Source organism: Aptenodytes patagonicus, chromosome 7 (assembly GCF_965638725.1).
Source record: "Aptenodytes patagonicus chromosome 7, bAptPat1.pri.cur, whole genome shotgun sequence".
Classification (NCBI taxonomy): domain Eukaryota; kingdom Metazoa; phylum Chordata; class Aves; order Sphenisciformes; family Spheniscidae; genus Aptenodytes; species Aptenodytes patagonicus.
Window position 1 is genome coordinate 20,949,080 of NC_134955.1, and position 21,932 is coordinate 20,971,011.

At 44.9% G+C, this 21,932-nt stretch overlaps 1 protein-coding gene across 2 annotated transcripts in view; it reads right to left on the reverse strand.

Annotated features, from left to right (window-relative positions):
* Positions 1 to 4,571: 4,571 nt before the first annotated feature.
* Positions 4,572 to 21,932, reverse strand: part of LRRC56 (leucine rich repeat containing 56) — an 82,024-nt gene continuing 64,663 nt past the window's right edge. For both annotated transcript variants that reach the window (XM_076344277.1, XM_076344276.1), the window contains exons 6-14: positions 20,691 to 20,787; positions 20,085 to 20,282; positions 15,747 to 15,924; positions 13,425 to 13,625; positions 11,889 to 11,953; positions 10,617 to 10,747; positions 9,670 to 9,863; positions 6,691 to 7,057; positions 4,572 to 5,924 (exon numbers count right to left, since the gene is read on the reverse strand). In XM_076344277.1, coding sequence (XP_076200392.1) covers positions 5,732 to 5,924; positions 6,691 to 7,057; positions 9,670 to 9,863; positions 10,617 to 10,747; positions 11,889 to 11,953; positions 13,425 to 13,625; positions 15,747 to 15,924; positions 20,085 to 20,282; positions 20,691 to 20,787 — 1,624 coding nt within the window. In that variant the 3' untranslated portion in view covers positions 4,572 to 5,731. The remainder of the gene's footprint in view (positions 5,925 to 6,690; positions 7,058 to 9,669; positions 9,864 to 10,616; positions 10,748 to 11,888; positions 11,954 to 13,424; positions 13,626 to 15,746; positions 15,925 to 20,084; positions 20,283 to 20,690; positions 20,788 to 21,932) is intronic.

Consider the following 21,932-nt stretch of genomic DNA (forward strand, 5'->3'; position numbering starts at 1 on the left):
AATCTGACACTTTATTTTTCTGGTTTACGCTGTGCTGTGCGGGAGGATCCTGTTGCAAGGCCATCATCCCCTGGCATGCTTAAAAAATTATCTCAATTACTCCCTTAATTTTAGCACAATCATGCTGAGCTCCAGCTGGGAATGCGCAGGTGCAATGAGGTTTTTTATGGCAATGGGGAGAGGACGTGCCCGTGGTGGATGCCTTGTTTGAGGGACAGGTCAGAACAAGGCCCTGCTTTTGTTGCCTGTGTAAGACCATGCTACACCTCCTCTCAGATCACACGATTTGTCCTTGCTCCGTAGGAAACCAGTGCAGAGCTGAAACATGACTCCACTGCCCCTAAGGCTTGATCAAGGCTGTCACCACAAGGTTGTCTTTCTTCTAGTGACAGCAAGAGACCTCCCAGGCAGGATCTCCACTACATGGGTCACCTCCCAGCTAGCTGGACTGGTTTCTAAAAGTCCAGCCAGCATTCCCCTCTCTGGGGACAGCGATGACAGACATCCCCCTCTTTTTGGGGACCGGGAAGCAGACCTGCCCTCCCAGATGCATCTGCAGCGGGCCAGCTCTCTGCCTGCAGCACCAGCTCACAGTCTGCAGTGGCACCTTGAATTCAGTCCAGGACAAGCCCTCCTTGCTGTCCCGCAGCTGCCCTGCCCTGCCTGCCCCCCTGCACGCGCCTCCCTGGAAGGTCCAAAAGCTTCGCAGGCCTGCTCAAGGAGCCACGTACACTGACATGAGGCGCGCTGTCCCCAGCAGTCACATGCTCCTGTGCCATCTCCATTCTTCAAGGCTGGTCCTTTGGCTTAGCCAGGAGAGGAAAGATATATTTACCTTCATATTTCCAGTATCCCCCAGGGGAACTTAAGAGGACCAATATGCTGCCAACAATAAAAACATGGCCAGGATACTCTGGCATACTGAGAAAGCTATCATAGGGCAGGATTCATCTCACCTGGCATTGGATGGTACCCGGCAGACATCTAAGCTGTCTTAAACCCTGCTTTATCAATGGAGAGACTGGCACTACTGGAGCATGAATCTGACTAATCATACCCCAGAAGTGTCCATGTCCTACCACTGCCCATGGCAATGAGCCCGAGCACATTGGGCTCTGAACATGGTGGCAAGCCACGGAACCATGTAGGAAATGATCCTGAGCTGAACTGTCACATTTGTATGTATTTGAAGAGGAGATGTGTACGAGACTTTCCCTCCTGAACATCTCCTGGACTTTCTCCTCCCTGGCAGCCAAAGAAAGTATCTCCTCTTCATCTAGCAATGAAGATGAATTTGTTCCAAGTGCAAAGCAACCCCAAGCCTTCCACATGAGTAAGTAATGGCCTCGGTAATAAGCATGACAACCATGAGCCCAGAGGTGGGCTGTGCACACAGCTGCGATGGGGACACTGAACAGGGCTAGCATCCCCTTTGGCCTGTCCCCAAATGGGATGCTAAGGTCCCTGCAACAGGCTGGGCTCTGCAGAGCTGGGAGGTGCAGAATGCAATCCAAGCCTGAGCAGGAGCCGCCTTCACTTGTCAGGGCCCATTTGTTTGGGTGGGATGCTGTCCCGGACACACTCCCTTCAGGAGGACGAAGGATTTTTAGACACTGAAATAACTGGCTGGCTAGCACGCAGCTCCCCACTTCTTTCTCCAATTATTTTTTAAAGCTCTGGCTGAGCAGAGCCTTTCAGTATGCAGGGCAGCACCAGCCACTCCAGCAGAGCTGCTTGCGGGACACCAGCTAAGTGATGCTGAGAGGCCTCCTGGATGGACCGTGCTTCTAATGCTGAAGCATCATTGCTTTGGGCCAAATCTCTTTGCTCCAGGCCCTACTCCCTGCAGGGCAGCTGCCCCCAGCTAACAACCCTCTCGCTTAGCAGCACGCACTGATGAGACTTAGCTCCTGGCAGAAAACTCTTCCCTGCAGTGCTAATTTATTAATAGGTGAGGGGGGAGCAGTTCTTGCCCCTCTCTCCTGCTTACACACTAGATATCAATTTGGCAGCTGGCAGCAAATCCCATTAAGGCAGTGAGATACTTAAAGGCATCAGCAGCTCCTGGCCCATTACAAGAACGAGGGGATGGACCCTGGTAATGTACATCCGAAAATGGCTGCATCCAACTGGAAGCAAGGATCCTACCGAGATAAATATTAAGAGTCTGCAAAGGCAGGGATGGGAATAAGATCATTCATTAAATGACTTTGTCCATATTCAAGGGACCAACGCAGGATTTTAAGAGAGGAAACAGCAACAAGAAAACTCATGATGAAACTCCCCATATATTTCCCTTCTGGGCCAAGAGAATCGAATTCACGGGTAGCCCATCATGCCTGACATTTCCTAATTAGCCTATTAAAGCCCTGGCTGGCTTTTACATTTTCTAGATTAAAAGGTGGAAAGAGGATGAGCAGAGGCTAAAACCAGAGCAATAATTTCCTCTGTGGATCTGTTATAGCTGTGCAGGTCTAATCTGCAACAGCCCTGTTTATTTTGCTTGTCCTGGAAACTGCGACAGAGAACAGCATGGCAGCTTTGGGAAACCTTGAGGTGCACCCACTACCAGCAGAGAGGAGACTACCAGCCCTTCTTCCCTGTTAGGTCGCGCTGTGATCACAAGCTTGCTCTCTTAACAAGCCTCCCTGCTGCTCCATGCACAACAGCCTGTCACTGGGTCTCGTTACACATTTAGCTTCAGAGCACATACTCTCGCACATACCACTCAGCAGGTCAGATCGCCCAGAAAGGATGCAATGAAGGTGGCACGCAAAAACCTGATGCCTGTGACAGAACTGTCCACCAATGCTTGGCTCTGCTACCTGCTAACCTTTCATGTGCTGAGAACTAATTAGTCTTCCTCCACTCCTTCTGCCCAAACCACATTAGCAAGATGCGTGCATGATGGCGGGAAGTCAGATTCCTACTGGTGCCGCTGCTCTCTGCCAAGTCACTTTGCCTTCCTCTCTGTATGCACGAAACCAGTCTCTGTCCTGCCGGATAACACAGCTGGAGATCCACCTCGGGAAAGCAATGCCCAAGAGCTAAGTGTTATCGCTTCGCTGAGCATGGGAGCATCCTTCTCTGGCCTCCTGCCCTGTGCTCTGGGCATGTGGTCAGCAGTGCAGCTCGAGACTGAGCACGCCTCCCAGATAAGCATGGGGCGTCCTGCCCACAAGGTCCATCTGAGAGCAGAGCTTTTGCTTTCCTGTACATAACCCAGAGGATCAAATGAGGAGAGTGGCATCAAGATGCTGCCCTGCAAGTGCCCCAGGGCCCCCAGCTCCCGGCATCGCCGCTTTCTGCTGCAGGACAGTGCCACTAAAGCCACAAAGCTCATGCCAGCTGCTTCGCTCCTCAGGCCTTCAAGTCAGCTCTGGACATTAAATCCTCATGGTGACACTGCCAGGACACAAAAGCACATGGCTTCAAGCCCGTCTTACATACCCACACCTACGGATACGCACCTGAGAAGGTGCTGGGTCACCAGCCAATGCAGTGATCAATAGGTAGGGTGGACACCCTCTCCTGTCTCTGTACAGACATGCCATGCCACTACACAGCATACAACTGCCTACCAGTTAGGCCATCAGGAGGGCTGAGTTGGTTAGTAAGGGGTGGGGTGGCTGTTTTGAAGGTCACACACTGTCTGCACCCCTGAGAGTTATCACTGGGGTACTTGAAGGGAAGTTAAAACAGGAAACCCTGAGTTAAATGGTTTTGATGAAGCCCTCAGTGACTCTTACTTTCCACATATGAGGACAGAGCTTTTTTTCTTTTCTCCAAGCCCTCTCCACCACCACAGAGAAGCTCCTTGCCCTATGCATATACAGAGCCAAGTTGTGTTTGCCGCGAGATGAGCTCACAGGTGCTTTTGAGAGTACTTTCCAGATCCATACCCAGAGTTTTGCATCTGCAGATGCACACATGCAGACCCGTCTAGCTGCCCCAGTTTCCACGCACAAAAACTACTTATGCTTTTTTTTCCCCTCTGCCCCTTTGAAATCAAAGATGCCAATTGAGAGGGAGGCTCTGAATATTTGGAGAAGACAATCCTACCCATCACCCACTGATACAACCCTGGCTATAGAGAAGGGCCTGATTGTCAACAGTGCTGACTGCCAGCAAGGGCTGCAGACCTGAAGCAGGTGGGGAGGGCGCAGAGCATTTCTGAAAACTATGCTGCCACTTTCTTCTTTTTTTTACAAGGTCAGATTTTTTTTTGGTGATTGTCATGGTCAGCGACACTGGCAAAAAGTCAATTTTAGAAGCCCATTTAAGGACACAGGCACTGCTGTTGGGTGACACCTGATGGGAAATCCTGCCTGCATCCATAGTATTGCACAGAATCACGTGCCACAAGTGATTTTAATGATTTTTGATGGATGATTTCCTCTAGGACTCACCAAAACTGGGCAAACTAGCTTCAAGCTCCAGACTATTTTGTAGGAGAAAGTGGTGCAAGTATCACCACAATGAGCTGAAGTTTTGGGGCTTTCTCTATTACTCTGCTCCTCTACATTAAGCTGACCAGTAGAAAGAAGACATAAACCAATTCATTAACTCATCACGTAATTACTGTTTTATCAATTGATTTAAAAATATATATCTAACATAGTAACTTAAACTGGGAAAAAAATGCGGTAACACTTGGTTTCAGACTGCAACATCAATAAAGCTGTAAGGCACAGTCATTTGGATCAGCATCTCACAGTCCGCAGTCACTAAAACAGATGTTTTGAATCTCACCCGAATATAAAGCAAATGCCCTACTGAAAAAACAAGAGAACATTCCTTTACTTCCCTGCCTTGTCTTTGCTGCAGCATTACTTAAAATTATTCAGTCATATGAAATTGGAAAGTCTATTTGATCTAAAAAAACCCTAGAGGTGGGATCCCTGACTCTAACGGCACACGCAGGGGATGCTCTGACACCTGCTTACACAGGTCAGCTCTGCTAATAAAATTCCGGTATGCAATGTCTATCCATAGGAAGTGAGAGAAGTCCTTCCAGGTAGCTATGGAGCAAACAAACATGTTAATATTGGGATGAGCCACTTGGTCAGTATTTGCTCCCATAGCGATGCAGGCAACAAGAACCTCGGATGCTTGTGAATGGGGTGAGCTCCTGTGGGGGCATCAGCTCTGAAACCACCCAGTCTTCCTAGGCTCTACCTCGGGCAACACACACCCCCTCCCTTACAACCCTCTCCAGCCAACGCTTCCTCTCAAGCCCTTGGCTTTGTCTCTTGCATGTTAAACATCCAGGACCGCAAAAGATACACCACAGGGCTGCTGCTAGGTCAGGTGGCTGAGCGTGAGAGGGAATGCCCTGTGTCCCTCACTTCTTCCAGCCCACTTCACAAACTGCAGGCTCCATGCTCTGCTTGGTTCGGTGTCCCTGCCTGACTCACAGAGCAGGGCATGGTGTGAATGAGACGAAATACGTTAGGGTTTGTTCTGTTTTAGTGCATGAAGGCTGCAAAAATAATCATGTTTTTCTGTAATAAGAGGTTGAGTAGCTCTTCTGTTGTTCAGCGGGTGCTCTTTAAAGAAAGCATCTCTGGACCAGCTGTAGCCTTAATTGAGGCAAATCATGTCATTTGTTTCAACTGCTCTACTTGCACAGCTCTGTGTTTAGCTTACAGAAGAAGCTGAAAGATAGCATTGATCCTTCAAGACTGTGCTGTGTACATGGCTCCAACACACGCTGCTACCTGGGTATCTTCTAGGACCGGGGACTTTTGTTCTGAGATGTTGTTGAGGCAGTGGGTCTGTCTGGCAATGACTGCAGCATGGCCCTGGCAGTCAGGGGCCAAGCGGTGTTCATCAGCCCAAACCTCTCCAAGGCTTTTGTGGATGAGCAGACAGCTGGCTGGTGGTGGCTGATCTCTCCAGAAGGGCTCTCATCCATGATGGGCCTGAGGAAAAGAGAGAAACACTGTGGTGAAATTGCACTCTGGGTCTGAATATCTGCATTCTCCCCACCGGCTCTGCTGTCTCCTGCTCTGAAAACTGAACCAAAAGCTGCCAGGCCTGGGAGCAGCACAAGGCACACCAGCTTCCCACACAAGGCATGCACTCTGCCTATACTGCTCTATAATGATTACGTTAATTTCAAAATCAAAGTGTCATGTCACAACTCCTCAGTTTTATTTCTTCAAAGAAGCAACATGATGCTAATCTTACAGTAACCGCGTTCAGAACTAACCATGTTCTGGTGCATGTGACACTAAGCTAATGCCTACTTTATTTTCCAAAGCTCTTTCTAACATGAATTAATGTAAGTTTCAAGGGAAAAAAAAAACGAAGTGGGATGTCAGGAACTTGTCCTGGGGTTTACCCGAGGAGAGTCTTGAACAAGCGCCACTACAAGAGCTCTGCAACAGACATGGCATTGGCCCTGCATGGGGAACATGGGAATGGAGCAGTAAGAACACAGGAAAATTCTGGGCTGTTATTCAAGAAAATACAAAATTTCCAATGCTCAAGCTATAAGGAACATGAGAAAATGTTTCATTTAGCATTAGATGTCAAAGGCAAATGTCAGCACAAATAAAAGGAGTTCTTTTTACAGAACAGGCAGGAGACTCCAGAGACAACACAGAAGTCTGCTTTTTCCTGCCGTGAAGTCCCTTCTGTTTTCCCCAGACATGCTGCAGGCAGTGCTGCCGGTAGCATGCATACCTGATGCTTGTTGATCCAACAGCTGCTGGTCCTGAAATAGGCCTTTGCCGGCTGGTGGTCCCAGCAGGCTGGCGCTGCCCTTGGGATCCAGAGGCAGCCGGCATGCTGTGCTGGCTCAGGAGAGCAAGTTCCTTGCCCAAAGGCTGGGCTGAAGTTTCTTGATGAGCCCTTGACTGGCATCGCTCTGTCCACTGCCTGTCCTTCTCTTGGCTGGGTATGTTTAGGTGTCTTACCCTGTGGTTCCTCGTTTTCCAAGGTCTTGCTGCAACACCCGTTACAGACACAGGTGAAGGACTTTTTGGAGGGGATGGAATTAGATAATGGCTTGGGTTGGAGAACACCGCACCCTCCTGAGCCTGTGACAAACCTGAAATGGGGGAAAGCACAGTGATTTACCAGTTCATCTTACTCCTAAATGACCGACCCAGTGAGCGAAAGGTTTCAGAGAATGCTGTGTGATGGAGCTGGGTGGGCAGATGTGTCCCAGGGCACACAGCGATGCTGGCCTTGTTGACTTGCTTCCTCTGACAGTTGGGGGTTTGGGTTTCTTGGCAGCCTCCCTGCCAGTACTGCTGGTGATGTGCCAAACACCGGAACTGCTCACAAGCCATGCACCGCTCAAGAGGGACAGACCAGCTGACCCATCCTCCTGTTCTCAGGCAGGATCATAGCTGCATCATTTCTGGCCAGTGATGCACTGACTTGTTTTAAATACCTGAGGACCCCATCCAGCAATCTGAAAGTCAAGGCACAGGAATAATCACAGATGATTGGATCCACTTTTTTTTAATCAGAGGCAGAGGTGTGAGAGTAAAATCTTGAGATTAGCCTTAAAATTACGGAAAGTGCCTGACTGCTAGGGAAAATATTGCACTACATGCAGGGCTACTATCTGGCTATTCATATTTTAGCCCATCTAACCCTCAGGTGCAACATACAGAGAAGAAAAATCTTGTTGCTGACTTATGAATATAATGTGCATGCATATATGCTTAAAACCATTCTATATATAGCAGGGATCTTATTGCTCTTGTCTATTAAAAGAACCAACTGTATCTAAACACCTGATGTGCAAGGTCCAGGGCAGGAACACAATCTAAAGAATGTGCCACCAAAACCCAGGCCCAGAAAGTTCAGCTTTATAGCTCCTAATTGATGGGGATGTATTTTACTGCTTAGGTAACTATATAAAGCTGATACAAAATTTTCACTGAACAGTTTCCATCATACTATATGCTTTAAAAATGTCTAAATTTCATAGGGTTTTTTATTTGTTTTTAAGTAAAGACATCCTGAAAGACTGGTATGCCTGACTCAAGAGCCCGAAATAACACTCAACGACTTCCAAAGAGTGCAGATTATATGGATCTGATGCTGCAAACACTTTTACATAAGAGCAGTTTTGCTCAGATTGAGTTGTCCTTTCCTGGTCAGAAGGATTGTTTCCAGCAACAAGTCCTTCTGTGAGAAAATCACATTGGGTAGGACACACTTCTGAAGTTAAGTGTTGAGGTATTTAAATACCTCTCAAATCTTGACACAGTCTCAAGTCACAGAGGTCAAGCGTATTTTTAAACTGCCTTGCTGAATAAAGTCTATCAGTTGCTTAAGTTTTATCAGGTATTTGCTCTGCAAAACACATATGTCTATTAGTGACAGTGGGCAAAGGCTACTGTGATCGTGATTATTTGAATCTTGGTTATTATGGCCAGCTGCTTGTGATTTGGGATCTGGGTCATCTGCCCCCCCCCCTTAGGTAATACTAGATTTGAAACCATTCCATCAATCTTGTAACCAAATCCTAGCAGATTTGGTTACAAGATGGGCAGATCTATGCCCAACCATTCACTTTTATAGTCCTATAGGCATGACACTGGTACACCATGAGATGTTATGGGCATTGCCTACTCAATCTAAAAAGATGATGAGATCGTAATAAATCATACTCAATCTAAAGAACTCATATTAAATCTAAATCTCTTTTAGAGAGATTAAACCTAAAGAGACCATGCAATCATAATCTATGACTTCTGGGGTCACTGGACAATAGGCCATTCCTTTAGATTTTTCCAAACAGCTTCTGTTCTTGTTAGGGAGATATTGTTTATATTACTGTTAATACACAGAAGCTTTGAATAGTTTAATGATACTTCTGTTTTTTCCAAAATATATTATATTTTCCCAAATTTTAATAGATCCATTTTTTCCCTTGAAAGAAATATAAAATGAAAACTCACATGCTAATATTTATTGAGGCAAAAAAAAGTTATTATTAACAATAGAAATAGATTAAAGTTGTACTTTTGTAAGCTCCTCTACTTGATATGTATTTGGAATAACCATTATTAATGTTTCTGATATTCTTAAATAGGATATTCAACAAGCAGTGAAGAGCAGGAATTCTGCTTTCATTCATGTAAATGCAATTCCAGAGAGGTCTTTGGCTTTGTTCCTGAGTAGAAGAGCACGTTTCATTTTTAAACTCTTTCCTGAATGCATCCCTTTGGTTGCATATCTTTCTGGAATTCCCAGTTGCCCAGTTAAACCTTACTCATTAGCTCAGCCATTATTTCCATCAGTGCCAACTCGGGTAAAATATAGCTCAGTTGGAACAACAGTATTTTAGACTCACCTAGCACTGCCATAAATTAATGACACAAGGTAAAAGACAGAAGCACATCCTTCCTCTAGACTTGATGCTAAGCTGGTGTAAGATCAGCTTTGTTCCTCTTAATTCTATAAATCCATGCTGAAATATGTCAACTGATGGTCAACACAGCTGGCCGCCATGTCGTGCTTAAAAACTGGAATGGATTACTTAGGGTTTGGCTCTGCAATGATATTTCCAAATTGCTGCTCTAGAGCACAGAAGCCAGATCTCATAAAACACTGCAGTTACTAATACACCTATCTACAAAAAGTTAGTAGCACGTGTCACTACCCAATGCTAACCCTTCCCCAGAGGTTTAGGTCCAGTACCTGAGGAAGACTGGGAAAGACAGGAGTGGCAAGAAGAATCAAGAGAAATTCTTTCAATGAGGTCCTCATCACAAGTCTCCCTCAACTCATCTTCACAGCTGTCAGTCAGGTTGCAGTCTTCACCCTCTTCCTCATCACTAAGAGTTACCTTCAGTGCTTGGGAGACTTTTTCTTGCTGAGCTGTTTGCAGGCACCTGGACAACATCAAGTATCACACCTTTAGTTAACCTTTGAGCTGTGAATATGCAGCCAGCCAAGCGCAGCTTGGCATGGCCACACAGGCAAACACCCAGACAGCGGATCACTAAAATTGTGATTTCCCACTTTCCTGGAGATGTGGAAAATCATTCTAAATGGATCAGGCATCTAAGGTGCCAGTGGCGGATTATCTGAAAGTGTCCTAAAGTTAATCAAGTGAAATGGGGCAGATTTAAAATACCACGCAGTGAAGCAAGCTCAGAGAAATAAAGCCATTTTTACTCCCAAAAGAACCATTATCTATGAGATGGGGGAATCTCAGCATGGTGTTATTTTCCTTTCAGCCTTTCATTTGGTTAGGCCAATGTGATGCTTGCAGAAAACCTCATCCACTTTCATTTCTTTCACTGTCTGAAGGTAGACACTGTCAGGGTCAAGAATGTCATACCAGTTATGTAAAGTCATTTCCTTGCTCTCACTAAGCAAGCAAGCCCACCCTGTCTATGCTGGTCTTCAGCCTGCTCTAGAGAGAGGTCAGAGCTTCCCCCAGTTTTCTTCTCCCTTGCCCACCCCACAGATGCTCCAGTGGGGAGGACTGATGGAAGGATTGCCACCGCAGGGACAGGAAGGCAGGAGGCCAAGGCTATCCCCTGAAACCGCCACCAGGTGGCCAAAGAGTTTATTTTATTATTACAGCAGAAAATGAATGCCCGTTTTACTCCAGGACAAGATTTCTCCCGTGGTCTCACCGCTTGTGCTGCTCTCTCCATACTCTCAGTTCAAAGAACACAACTTCCTGGTGCAGATCTCCTCCTCCTCCAGAGCCATAAAGGTTTTCAGTCCTCATACTGCAGAGTTTCAAAGGGCTCACTGCAGGTGGCTGCAAAAACGACAGAAGTTTATCTTGATAACCTCAGGAGCTCTCCCCAGCTCCATTTCTAGATTGTGGATTTTAGAAGGCATCAAAGTCCACTGTTACTCCTGAGTTTTCAGATCACCCCTCACCATTTTCTTGCTCTTCAGGTTTAAGAAGCCCCATGCCCCAGTCATGTGCACTGTTACAGCTTGAGGAACTCAGGGTGGCAGTAACAAAAACGTTGATTTATATCTCGCTGGTGTATAAACCTGTAGCATCTATGCCAATAAGCATATTAAGACCAGTACCACAGAAACTGCATCATTCAGCATATGACCACAGTCCCCTTCCACATCCTAGTTTGTAACACACAGTAATTCACTCAAATGTTCAAATTTGTTTCAGAAAAGCTTCTAGTGCTCAGGCAGTGGCAGCAGAGATACAAGGGAGGGACACATTTTTTCCAGCAGTTATTTAACATCTGTTGTCAGCATTAAGTGAGGCTGCTGACAGCGCTTCGATGCAGGTGTCCTGTGCATGCTGATTTAGCACAGCCTGTTTAAACATATGCACGTGCATCCGTGCCATGTTGAACCTCAGGGCCCACAAAAGCTAACCATGACGACGCAGACTGCACCCCCTTACACACATGGGTAGCCTCTCACTAAGTTACTACCAAAATGAGCAGGCTGACCTGCAGGGCTGGGGTACCACCCCACTGCCAAGAGGAACAAATTTTGGCTTTGTGTTTGTTTAGTCAATAGGAACGGCCTTGCAGCATTAGTGATCTGACTATTTACACCAACATCAAAGAAACACTGCTGAAAAAAATCTTTTGCTTAATAGCTGTTGTAGAAATACCATCAAATTTTGCAATCCTGCCTTGCACTTTGCTCAGCCAGGATGATAGGAAATGCGCTGCCAGCAACTGATACGTGATTTTCACGTGTTCCTTTACAGCTGATGGTTAATTGCTGCTAGCACATGGGCACCTTTGTAACATCAGGGCAAGAGACTCTCCGTCCTCCTCAAGGCCAATTGCATGTTGGGGGTGCTTTTGGGCTACAGAAGACAGTGAGCTGCCACAAGCCACAGTGGGAGTTGTTTATCACAGGATTTATGGAGGTCACCAGGCAGGAATATGAAGTATACAAGAAAAACATACACCTAGCTTTTGCCTCCTTGCACGAAGGGCTTTGCTGGGGTTCCCACATATAACTTGACTGAGTCCTAAGAAAAAAGGAAAAAAGAAAACATTTTACTCCAGTGTTTAACAAATAGTGCTGTCTTTGAAATCAGTCAACATCATTTCCCATACAGGAGGATATAATATTTCATGGTGTAGGTTCACAGTGTCAGCTGGCATGGCCTGACACTGCTGCTAAGAGGCAGTTTCTCAGTTTCTACCAGAATCTGTCTCCTTCTGCTCCTGCCCTGCCTCCTCCACTGTGCTGGTCCAAACATTTGTGTGGCCACATGGTGAGTCAGATCAGGGAACAGATCCAGATTTAAACTAAATATGCTTTTTTGGGGTTTTTTTTGTTTGTTTTGCTGGGTTATTTTTCAGCTGGATCTTGATCAGAATCAGGTTCCCCATGTGGCTATGCAGATGCTCTTGTCAAAACAAGAGACAAGGCAGCAAAGGGGCAGGAAGAAGCAGTGAACATTGGGTGAAACTGTCTCTATCATCAGTAGCTACCTAAAAGTGCATGTGAAGTTATGGTCTCATCCCTGGCAAGCTGTACTTGGTTTCCACGTACTTTCCAGAATGTGCACTCAGCTGTTGACACTGCATTGCTTCACCTAGTTCACCATCCTGAGTCCTACCTACAGCAAGGAACTGAGGCAGGCCTGGCATCCGAGAGAAGCAGCCCACAATGCTGGGAAAACAAATACCATCTTCCTATCTAATCTGCACTCTATGGGCCGGTGGAGTTGCACTGTCAAGGTCTTTCCAGGAGCCAGGGAAGGATATCTTGGGAAGTGCCAAATATTGTACCAGAAGTGAAAACCCTTTCCATCCAGCTGTCCCCAGGAGCTGCTAACTTGGCAGTACTTCCAGGTACCCAGGACACGAAGGGCAGTGGTATGCCTGTAGACCAGGTATGTGAAGTCAAGGAACTGACTCCTCTTGCTGAGGGATCCACCCCTGGAAACCCAAAAGAAAGTGCTCATTGACAGCAGCAATGCTGCTGCAGTGTGAGACTGCAGTACACATAGTTTGACCACATGATCCAATGGGGAGTGAATGTGCATCAACATGCCTTTCTGGAGGACTACCTTGGACCACATTCCTATGACTGAACAAGATGTGCCCAGATGTTCTCACTTAAGAGTGAGCCCCAACTAGGCTGATGTGTAGAGAACTGAGCAGGACAGCTTTTGACGAGCTGTGAAAGGCAACTTCAGCAAGGAAGCACCATTGCAATATGGGGCTGTCAAGAGGGACAGCAGCACATAATGCATGAGGGTGAGGGGCTGAGGAGGGGGAAGCCCAGATGACTTGCACCTTCTGCTGCAGGGGGAAATAAAGGAAAGCCCACGCTAGAGCAGGTGAGTCCTATAGATGAAAACATATGCTGAACCTGACGTAGCAGCGGCATGGGTGGGTGGTATTCAAAGCACCCAGGCTTTCATCAGCAATAACATTCAGAAGGAGGTGGAGGTGTGGGAAAGAACAGGATTAAAACCCATACATTACCATGTGTCAAATCACTGGAGTCATCTTCTGGAAACAGCTCATTAGAAACAGTGGGATCTGGAAGAGGACAGCCACCGTACAACAGGTGGGCATTGCTAGATCTCCCTGCATCAGCAGACCACTGCACAGTTCCAGGTCCGGAAGTTGTCGGGGGTCTTGGGCTGCATCCAGCCTGCCTGGCTACTGCCCCAAGATACGGATCTAAGAGAGAGGTTTTGCTAGTGTAAGCGCAGTCGTGCAAGGCTTCAAACCACACCATCACCGTACGCTGCCAATACAGTGACTGCTGCTGCACACTTGGAGCTGTAGGGGACAGAAAAATCTGTCATTGCAGCTACAAGAAACATGCTGGAACTGGTCAAGCCTGGAGACAGTGGGCTTCCTGGTGCTGCATACAGTCCCCTGTAACTGTCCTCTGCAGACAGCAGAACCTGGGGACCCCCAACTAAATGAAAGTCCCTTCCCACACTCCTTCTGCTCCTGGGCACCAGGAACCACTCTGTGCTCACCACCTGCCTCTGACTGCCCCACAGGTGAACCTAGATGTGTCCAGGGCTCTGCTACTTCCCCTGCCTGCATGCCTAGGGTAAGAGTAAGCTGCCTCTCATTTGCTGCCCACCTGCCTGCAGGGGAACCACTGCAGGCTTGCCACAGGCACAGTCCAAGCCCCCAGTCTCAAAATTTATTGCTTAAATGCCCAGGCACAACACAGATGGTGACAGCCACCTTACCAGAGCTATTAGTCAATCAGGGCAAACCACATACCAGGAGTTATGGAAATCTGGGAATGGCAGTGATAGATTTTTCCAGTACTGCCTCAGAGACATACTTCTCTACCACAGAGAGAAAGGTGAAAACTGAGTTTTCGTAATACTACAGGGCAGGGTGGATTATACAAAAGCTAGTGAAGGCAGACAGAGCCTTGTCCTCTTACCTGCCCAACTGCTGGCTGTCCTGGGAGCACAGCACAGCTGTAAGAGCAGCATGTGCAGCCAACAACCCACAGGAGAGGGAATTTCATTTCGGTGCCTAGATGAATAGCGTGCTTTGTAAAGTGTTGAGCATCTACCAGCTCCACAGTGGAGCAATCAGCTCTGCAACAATATGGCCATTTCCTTAAGAGATGAGTGTTAGGGACCTTTAAAATACCTTGGCCATAGTTGTTAATACAAACCCATGAAATACACAGTGTGTGAAAAGTACCCGAGTTAACATTGCTATATGAAAGAAAAAAATATGGGTGTATCTGAACCTGACCATATGAGCTCATCAGTTTAGAACTGAAGGCAAGAATATAAGTCTGGTTACACTAGGAAACAATATAAATTCACAATTTTGTGCTCCATCCCTACTGTTTCTGTCAGCCCACTTTGTTAACTAGTTTTCTGAACCATAGCTGATGTTGCCAAAGCAGGATCACTGAGGGATCAGATTTTAATGGATATTTTCCCTACCATAACTACTATTACAACTAATGATTTGGACCCACAGGGATTAAATAAATGACAAATGTATGTACTTATTCCAAAACAAACTAAATTTTTAATGGAGTACAGTTGGCAGGCAAACCACAACTGGGGGGGCTGGGAAGCCAACTGCATTGCTCACACTAATGGGAAGCAACAGGAGCAGTTATAGGAAATACTTTGTAATATTTAATGGTATGTGGTAAAGTGCATGTAGTATGATATGTAAAAGCATGGATGTCTGAACTATAACCAAAGCTACAGGCAAGGGGACAAGATTTATTTTCAAACCATTTACTCTCTACTAATGAATGTAATGGACTTAATCACAGAGGTGAAGAAAATGGAACAGATCTATTATGAGACCATGCAGTCTCAGTTGCTAGGATGTTGCTATCATTGAGGGGTGGTGACCAAATTGCCTTTCCTATTATGAAATTGGAGTAGGAAATCCTGCTACATCCATGCTACATGGGATTGACTGCTACCACGGAAAGGGCTGTGAACAGCTGTTGTTGAAACATTCCTTTCCAAGCTTTGCTTCTTCCCGTCATGCAGAATGAACGCTAAGTACAGACTCCCAGCTACTGCTGGATTTGCTTGATGAAATGGAAAATGATGGAAATGCAGAAGTTGTCTGCATTTTTCTGATCTTGATGCCCAGCTTAGGACAGCTTTCATTTAAATCTGCACTGTGCTGAATTCCAGCTTCCTCACTTCCCAAGTGAAGAAGACAATGTCCTTCGTCCCTTCGCTATAATTAAACGTTGGCTTTGAAGAGGCCAGCTTGCTCTTCATCTTTCTTTTTCACACATCATAACCTGAAAAATGAACCCAGATAGGAAACCTGACATACCTAACAATGAAATGCCTCCAGCTAAACCACCTTCCTTGATGGATTCCTTGATGATTAGCCAATCCTCATGCATCTTCTTGGAAGGAAGGAGAGTAGTCTGGCTTGCTGGTATTTCATCCAAATACTCCAAGTGGGGAATAAGTTTTTTTACTTCAGCTCTGTAATTATAATCTGGTTCCTGGAGAAGTTGAGAAAGTGGTCACTTGAACAGTTCATTTAACAGACTGTGGACTTCCACGAGCAGCACAGCAGTGTTCAATTTGTATGACTGCCATACAACTTGAAATGCCTTCTACAAGGCAAACCTATTCACCTCATCGAACAGAAATAAATACAGTCAGGAGTTTCATTTCACTGTGCTTTCTCCTCATATAATTTCTACCCAAATCGATTGTGAACATGTCTTGAGCAGTGCAAACACATGCCCCCCACCCAAAGGCTCCTTTGTTGTTTACCCACTGATGACTTTGGCATTTGTCTTTGTTATATTATGTGTAATGTACAAAAGCGTAGAAGGCCACTGATGCCCATGGAAAGCCTGGGCACCGTCAGCATTCATCCAGCCTCTCTCCCTGCTTTTGCAATTCTCTGGTTGCTGCATCAATACTCAGGTGACAGGAAGACTTGAAAATGTTATGAGTGTTGCTACACCTGCTGATGGAAAAACAAAGAGCATTTCCATGGATTGTGTTTTTAGGCACACCCATAAACCAGCTACAGCAAATGAACCGCACTGATTTTCTGGGGCAGTTTTCAGGGGTTCAGTGTGTGATTATATACACTGTTAAATGCGATGGCTTACTTCAAAGTATGTTTTCTTCTGCAAGAGGTCACATGCCAACAGCAGGTGCACAGAAGGCTCAAATGGACTGCACTTGGGTTTCTTTTCTGTGTGCTGGAAAAACAACACGATTGCTCCCAATGCACATGGACTCAGTGTGAAGCATGAGTGCAGCCCCCTCCTGCATGCGTGGGTGGAGCTGACATATTATAAAATGATTCACAAGCACATGCCAATGCCTGGGGACCTCTGAGCAGCAAGGCCAATCCAGAACAATTACAACTGTGCTCAGAGGACACTGTGAATTGGGCTGTTTTGGTGGATTCCAGCAGCTGAAATACACCTTCATATGGGACCTTCGTCTTTGGGAAAACTTAGCAATACCTCTGGGCTGACTGGGTCGTGCTGCTTTGCAATGGGAATATTTTTGGTTAAAATAGTCTCAGATTACAAAAGGCAGCAAACGGTATGGCAATCTCTTCTACTTAAAGAAAGTATAAAGCAAGAGTGCACTGCTAGTGGCAGAATATGAATGGACAGCTACCTACAAATCAATTGCTTCATCCAGATAAATATTACGCTTTTCAAGACATTGCATGCATTATTAGAAACCCCCACAAAGCCAAGTCCTCATTCAACACAGAGTTGTCACAAACAGAAATCTTTCTGTGGGACCTGGCTGGCTGCATGCTCCCTCCCTCTGCACGATGCAGCACCGAGGCTGGCAGAAGGAACTCACCAAATAAAGCGTGTGTTTGTTGTTGTTAAGAGGCAGACACTAAATTTCTCTAACAAAGCCTTTAATCTTAATTTAGAAAATGAGTCAACTGATCGCCATTCTACCCCATACCACATGTACTCCGAACAGTGCCTGGGCTACAGCCAATTTCCAGCCATGTCCTGTTGAAGAGAAGCATCATGTTACGCTCGTGTTACATTACTGCAACAGAGACTGCAGAATTTATCATCAGGTTGTTGCTCTTGGTTTAGATAACAGGGGAAGATGAGCTCATCTGAAAATCAAATTACAGAGAGCAAACAGGCCATCTGAAGAAAAAGCAGTAAATTTAGCTGGACCATTCTTTAGATTAAAAGTAAATAAATAGGAGAGCTTTTACAGAGCTGTAGCAAGGGCTTGTAGTCTTACAAGAAGGAGCTTGAGGAATTAGAGCTGGCCATCTAGGGCACACCAAAGTAAGCCCACATCTATTCTTTTCTATATTTCAGGTGACTTTTCTATACCCTGAAGAAATGCAAACAACATCAGCTGAAACCAAGAAAGTGACAAAGCCCATGGAGAAGCTCTCAGCAGCTGAGGGCAGGGCCAGCTTTGTAACCACCCCAGGGCTGAGCAGCTTCCCAACACAGACTGGGTGGGAGACTACAGTGAACTTACAGTCTGCCTCCGTTACAGCTCAGTGTAAAACATACTGTCATGCAGACTCCCTCACCAAATTCTGGCTGGCATTTGAATGAAACTACTTGCACAGGAGTAGAGACAGTCATTCAGTGTGGAGAAGAGCATTAGGGCACACCACCACATACCACTCCTCTTTGAACTCCTGTTACGTGACGACACGCAGCAGCATCCCAAGGACTGATTTCCTCAGCTAAACAAACCAAGGGCAATCTGACATTTCTCCATTACAAGTACATTTAAGGACTGAAGATGCCAAGTGAAAACTACATCCTCCAAAAATACCACTTTTGTAGAGCAGGAACGACAAGGGAGTAGAAACAAACTTTCTATGCTGTTAGGATATACTGCACCATTTTCATGGTAGGAAGCTATGATAAAGAAGTGTCAGAAGTTGTATTTGTCTCTGTGGGAATAAAAGAGTAAGTAGGCATGCTTTGTCCATCAGAAGCAAGGTGTGCTTCCTTACTGTAGGAATATGTTTTTTCTTCTCATGATTGCATCTTCTGTAAGGGAGAAATGTTGATGGAGAAATCATTTTGGTTATAAATAATTACAGGTGTGGTCTCTGAAGTATACTTCTACCAGTTCAAAACAGAAAGGCAAGTGTATAATATTTTCTTTTGGATTCCAGAGAGAAAAATTATGATAGCTAAAGCACTACCTTCGGTGGCTCCTTTTACTGAGGGATATGATCAAGCCAAAAATTATATCTGAAAAATGCTAATAACTCATGTATCTAAAAAGTGCGAAGATTTTAAATATGCGCATATCTACTACATGATTGAGTTTTAGTGATAGCACCTCAGTTTTCAAGTCTAAATCCAGGACAAATATCAAACCCACCCTTTTACGCAAATTAACGGCATGGGCATGATCACTTTGAAAAGCACAACGAAGCTATGGAACATGGCACAGTGGAGTCACAGCACCAGCTCCTGCTCTGCTTTCTAACCCGTGTTATCAGCTCTTTACGGTGCCATTGGGGATTGCACCATCCTTTAGTGAGTGCTGAGTATTGCATACCTATGTGTGTGTGCATAGGCCTGTGACCTTCCAAAAGACCTGGATGACAATATATCGTGTGCTGGCCATAAACTGTTATCTGATGATATGCGTTAGACATTATGTGACCAAAATGAGGAACAGTCTTATTTGACCAAGTTTTTTAAACTCTGATTTTCCTCCAGTTACCTTTTCAGTACATGCTAAGATGCTTGTTTTTATATCCCAACAATGCTTTTTTTTGAAGCAGGGGAAAGTGAAAGAGAGTAATACAGCTCTGAGACTGTTCATGTAGAATTAGATCTCCCTTACTTTTCTTGTTGAGTGCCCTGAAACCCAAAGCAGATCATGTATTACTGTATTTTCATCTTTGTGACACAGAGAATCTCGTGCCCTCAACAAAATACCTCCGCAGAAATGATTTTATCATTTCAGTACATAAGAGGTGAATCACTCTATTTTGTATCTTCAGCTTTTGCTGAAGATCTTTTTGGTCATTTCATTTTAACCTTTCAGGGGAAAGGACAACAAGCAGTTCCTACAATATAGCTTTTCCTAGTTATCTCAAGCATTGTTTTTCTGAGGGTTCAACTTTTGAGCGTGGTGGTCCTGGAGCACTTGCTGTTGGACCGGAGAGCCTCCAAAAGAAATGCAAAAGCCCAAAGACAGATATCTAATTGAGATATTGCAATTGGCACATCTTGTAAGAAAAATATTGGCTACTTTCTAACCTGCTGCAAGATTCCTACAGGCTAGAAGGATCCATAGCTGGGGTCCATGCTCTCCTTGGTCTTCCTTTAAGATGCCTGTTTGCACTGCAAGCTGGGAGAAGACAGAACAGCTGTATGGCTCAGAACAGCTGATTTCTAGTTTAATCCCATTCTCACAGGTAAGAAGGAACACATTGTAAGGAAACAGGCCTGAGTCTTTACTAGCACTCCTTGTATTTCATTTGTGCTCATCTTGGAAACACCATGAAAGGACAAAATCAACAAGAAATGAAAGATGGGAAATGCATCCCATGTCATCACTCAGAATGATACAATAGGAAGATACAGAAACGTTTCTCATTTCCAACTCAAACTAAAAAAGCACTGCCAAAAATTAACACAGTATGTGCAAACCAAGTCCTCACCTCTGCAGATTCTGCATTTGGCTTCAGACAAATAAGGTTTCCCTCCACTGTCAGGCGGCTCAGCTTGCAACAAAGTCCCAGGTACTGCATCTGGTCAATGTCCTCAATATTGTTCCCTTCCAGGTCCAAAACCTCAAGGTGATCCAACCAGGTCAGCTGGCTCAGGTCAGAGATATTGTTGTAGGCTATGTAGAGTTCCTCAGCAGAAGTAAACAGAATAAATATGTAAACCACAGGCTTGCACAAGTAACACTCAAGCTTTGCAAAATGTTTTCTAATATTTGAAATATTACATGGCACAGCATGAAATTAGCATGGAAGTGAACGTTTTTCAAATATGGCTGTTGCCACCTTAAATAACTAGGGCTAATATGGCAACAAATGCTATGTTGCATTAGGCATCTTCAGGATCAGACCTGAATGTTACACCTCATTTTAAAAAAAAAATACTGTAGCGTCTTTTAAACTAACACATGCAATTCAAGGTATCCAACCAAAGTCCTTTAGAAAAAGGGTGAGGAGAGAACAGAGACTACAAGTAAAGAGAAGAGTATCAACTGAAGATAGTTTTGAGACCATCATTTGGCAGGACACATCTATACTTACTTTTAGAGAGCTGCAGGAAGAGATCCCATCTAAATCTGAGAGGCCACAGTGAGCCATCCACAGGACATGGAGATGGGACAAGGTGGTTCCAAGATCCCTTATAAAAGAAACAATTCAAGCTCAATTTGAATGGATGAAGGAACTCAAGACTTGCTTTCTTTTTCCTAAGACTAGGCCACTGCTACTTCCTTCAAATCTCACATTGTTTACAAGAAATATAATTAAAAATATTTTCAAAAAATATCATCATGAAAATGTTCAAAGGTGGAGAGTAAAATTATACCCCTCTCTACCTCTCTCTCTCACAGACATCTTTGTTCTTTTATGACAACATGTCACCCCAGTTCAGTTTGATTAAGATTCTTCCAAGAGCTACATCATGGTAATTCTGTCATAAATAGCAGGTAATCACTAAGAATTAAGTGAGGTTTGCTTATGCTGGCATCATTTGCTCTATGCACATAACCCAACTTAACATATCTGAGCTGATTGCACAGTGGTCTCACTCTGTCCTCTTACGGAGTTACCCTTCTTCTGATTTTGCGGTTGAAAGGAATAGCACTCTTGCAAATAACATTTTTTGAATCAGCAGAAAATTATAATCCTTTCCATCCTATTTTCCTATCCTTTAGGTCTAGCAAAATATAAATAAAGGATCATTTGTATGAATTCCAAACTTTCTGGTCCTAACCCAGAAAAGCACATACTGACCTGCTTAACTCCATGTGTAATGTTCCACTAACATTGCAACAGAGTGCATAATACAAAGATAATGCAAAATGCAAAAATGGTGGCAAATCAAATTGGGGGCTTAACCACCTTCCACCTTTGGTAACATTAAGTTGCATAAAGCCACTACTCAAACATAAACAAAATGCAACACTTCATCAAATCCCAAACCAACCAAAAGCTCAGAATTCTCTACTGTAGCTGTGATACCGGACTGTCTGAATAATAAAGAACTAAACAATGGGGAACTAAATACAAGGACGGTTTATCAGAGGAGGTAGAGACTAGCATGGAGTTCACAGAATCACAGCAACGGTTGAGGTTGGAAGGGACCCCTGGAGGTCATCTTGTCCAACCCCCATGTGCAAGCAGGACCAGATGCCTAGGACCAACAAACAGCTAAAACAGTTCTTAAATAGAGATTCTTGGACTTCAAAATTGTGGATTAGCTATCTTTTATAATATACATTATAATAAATAATATATACTTTAATGCATTGTCTAGGGAACATT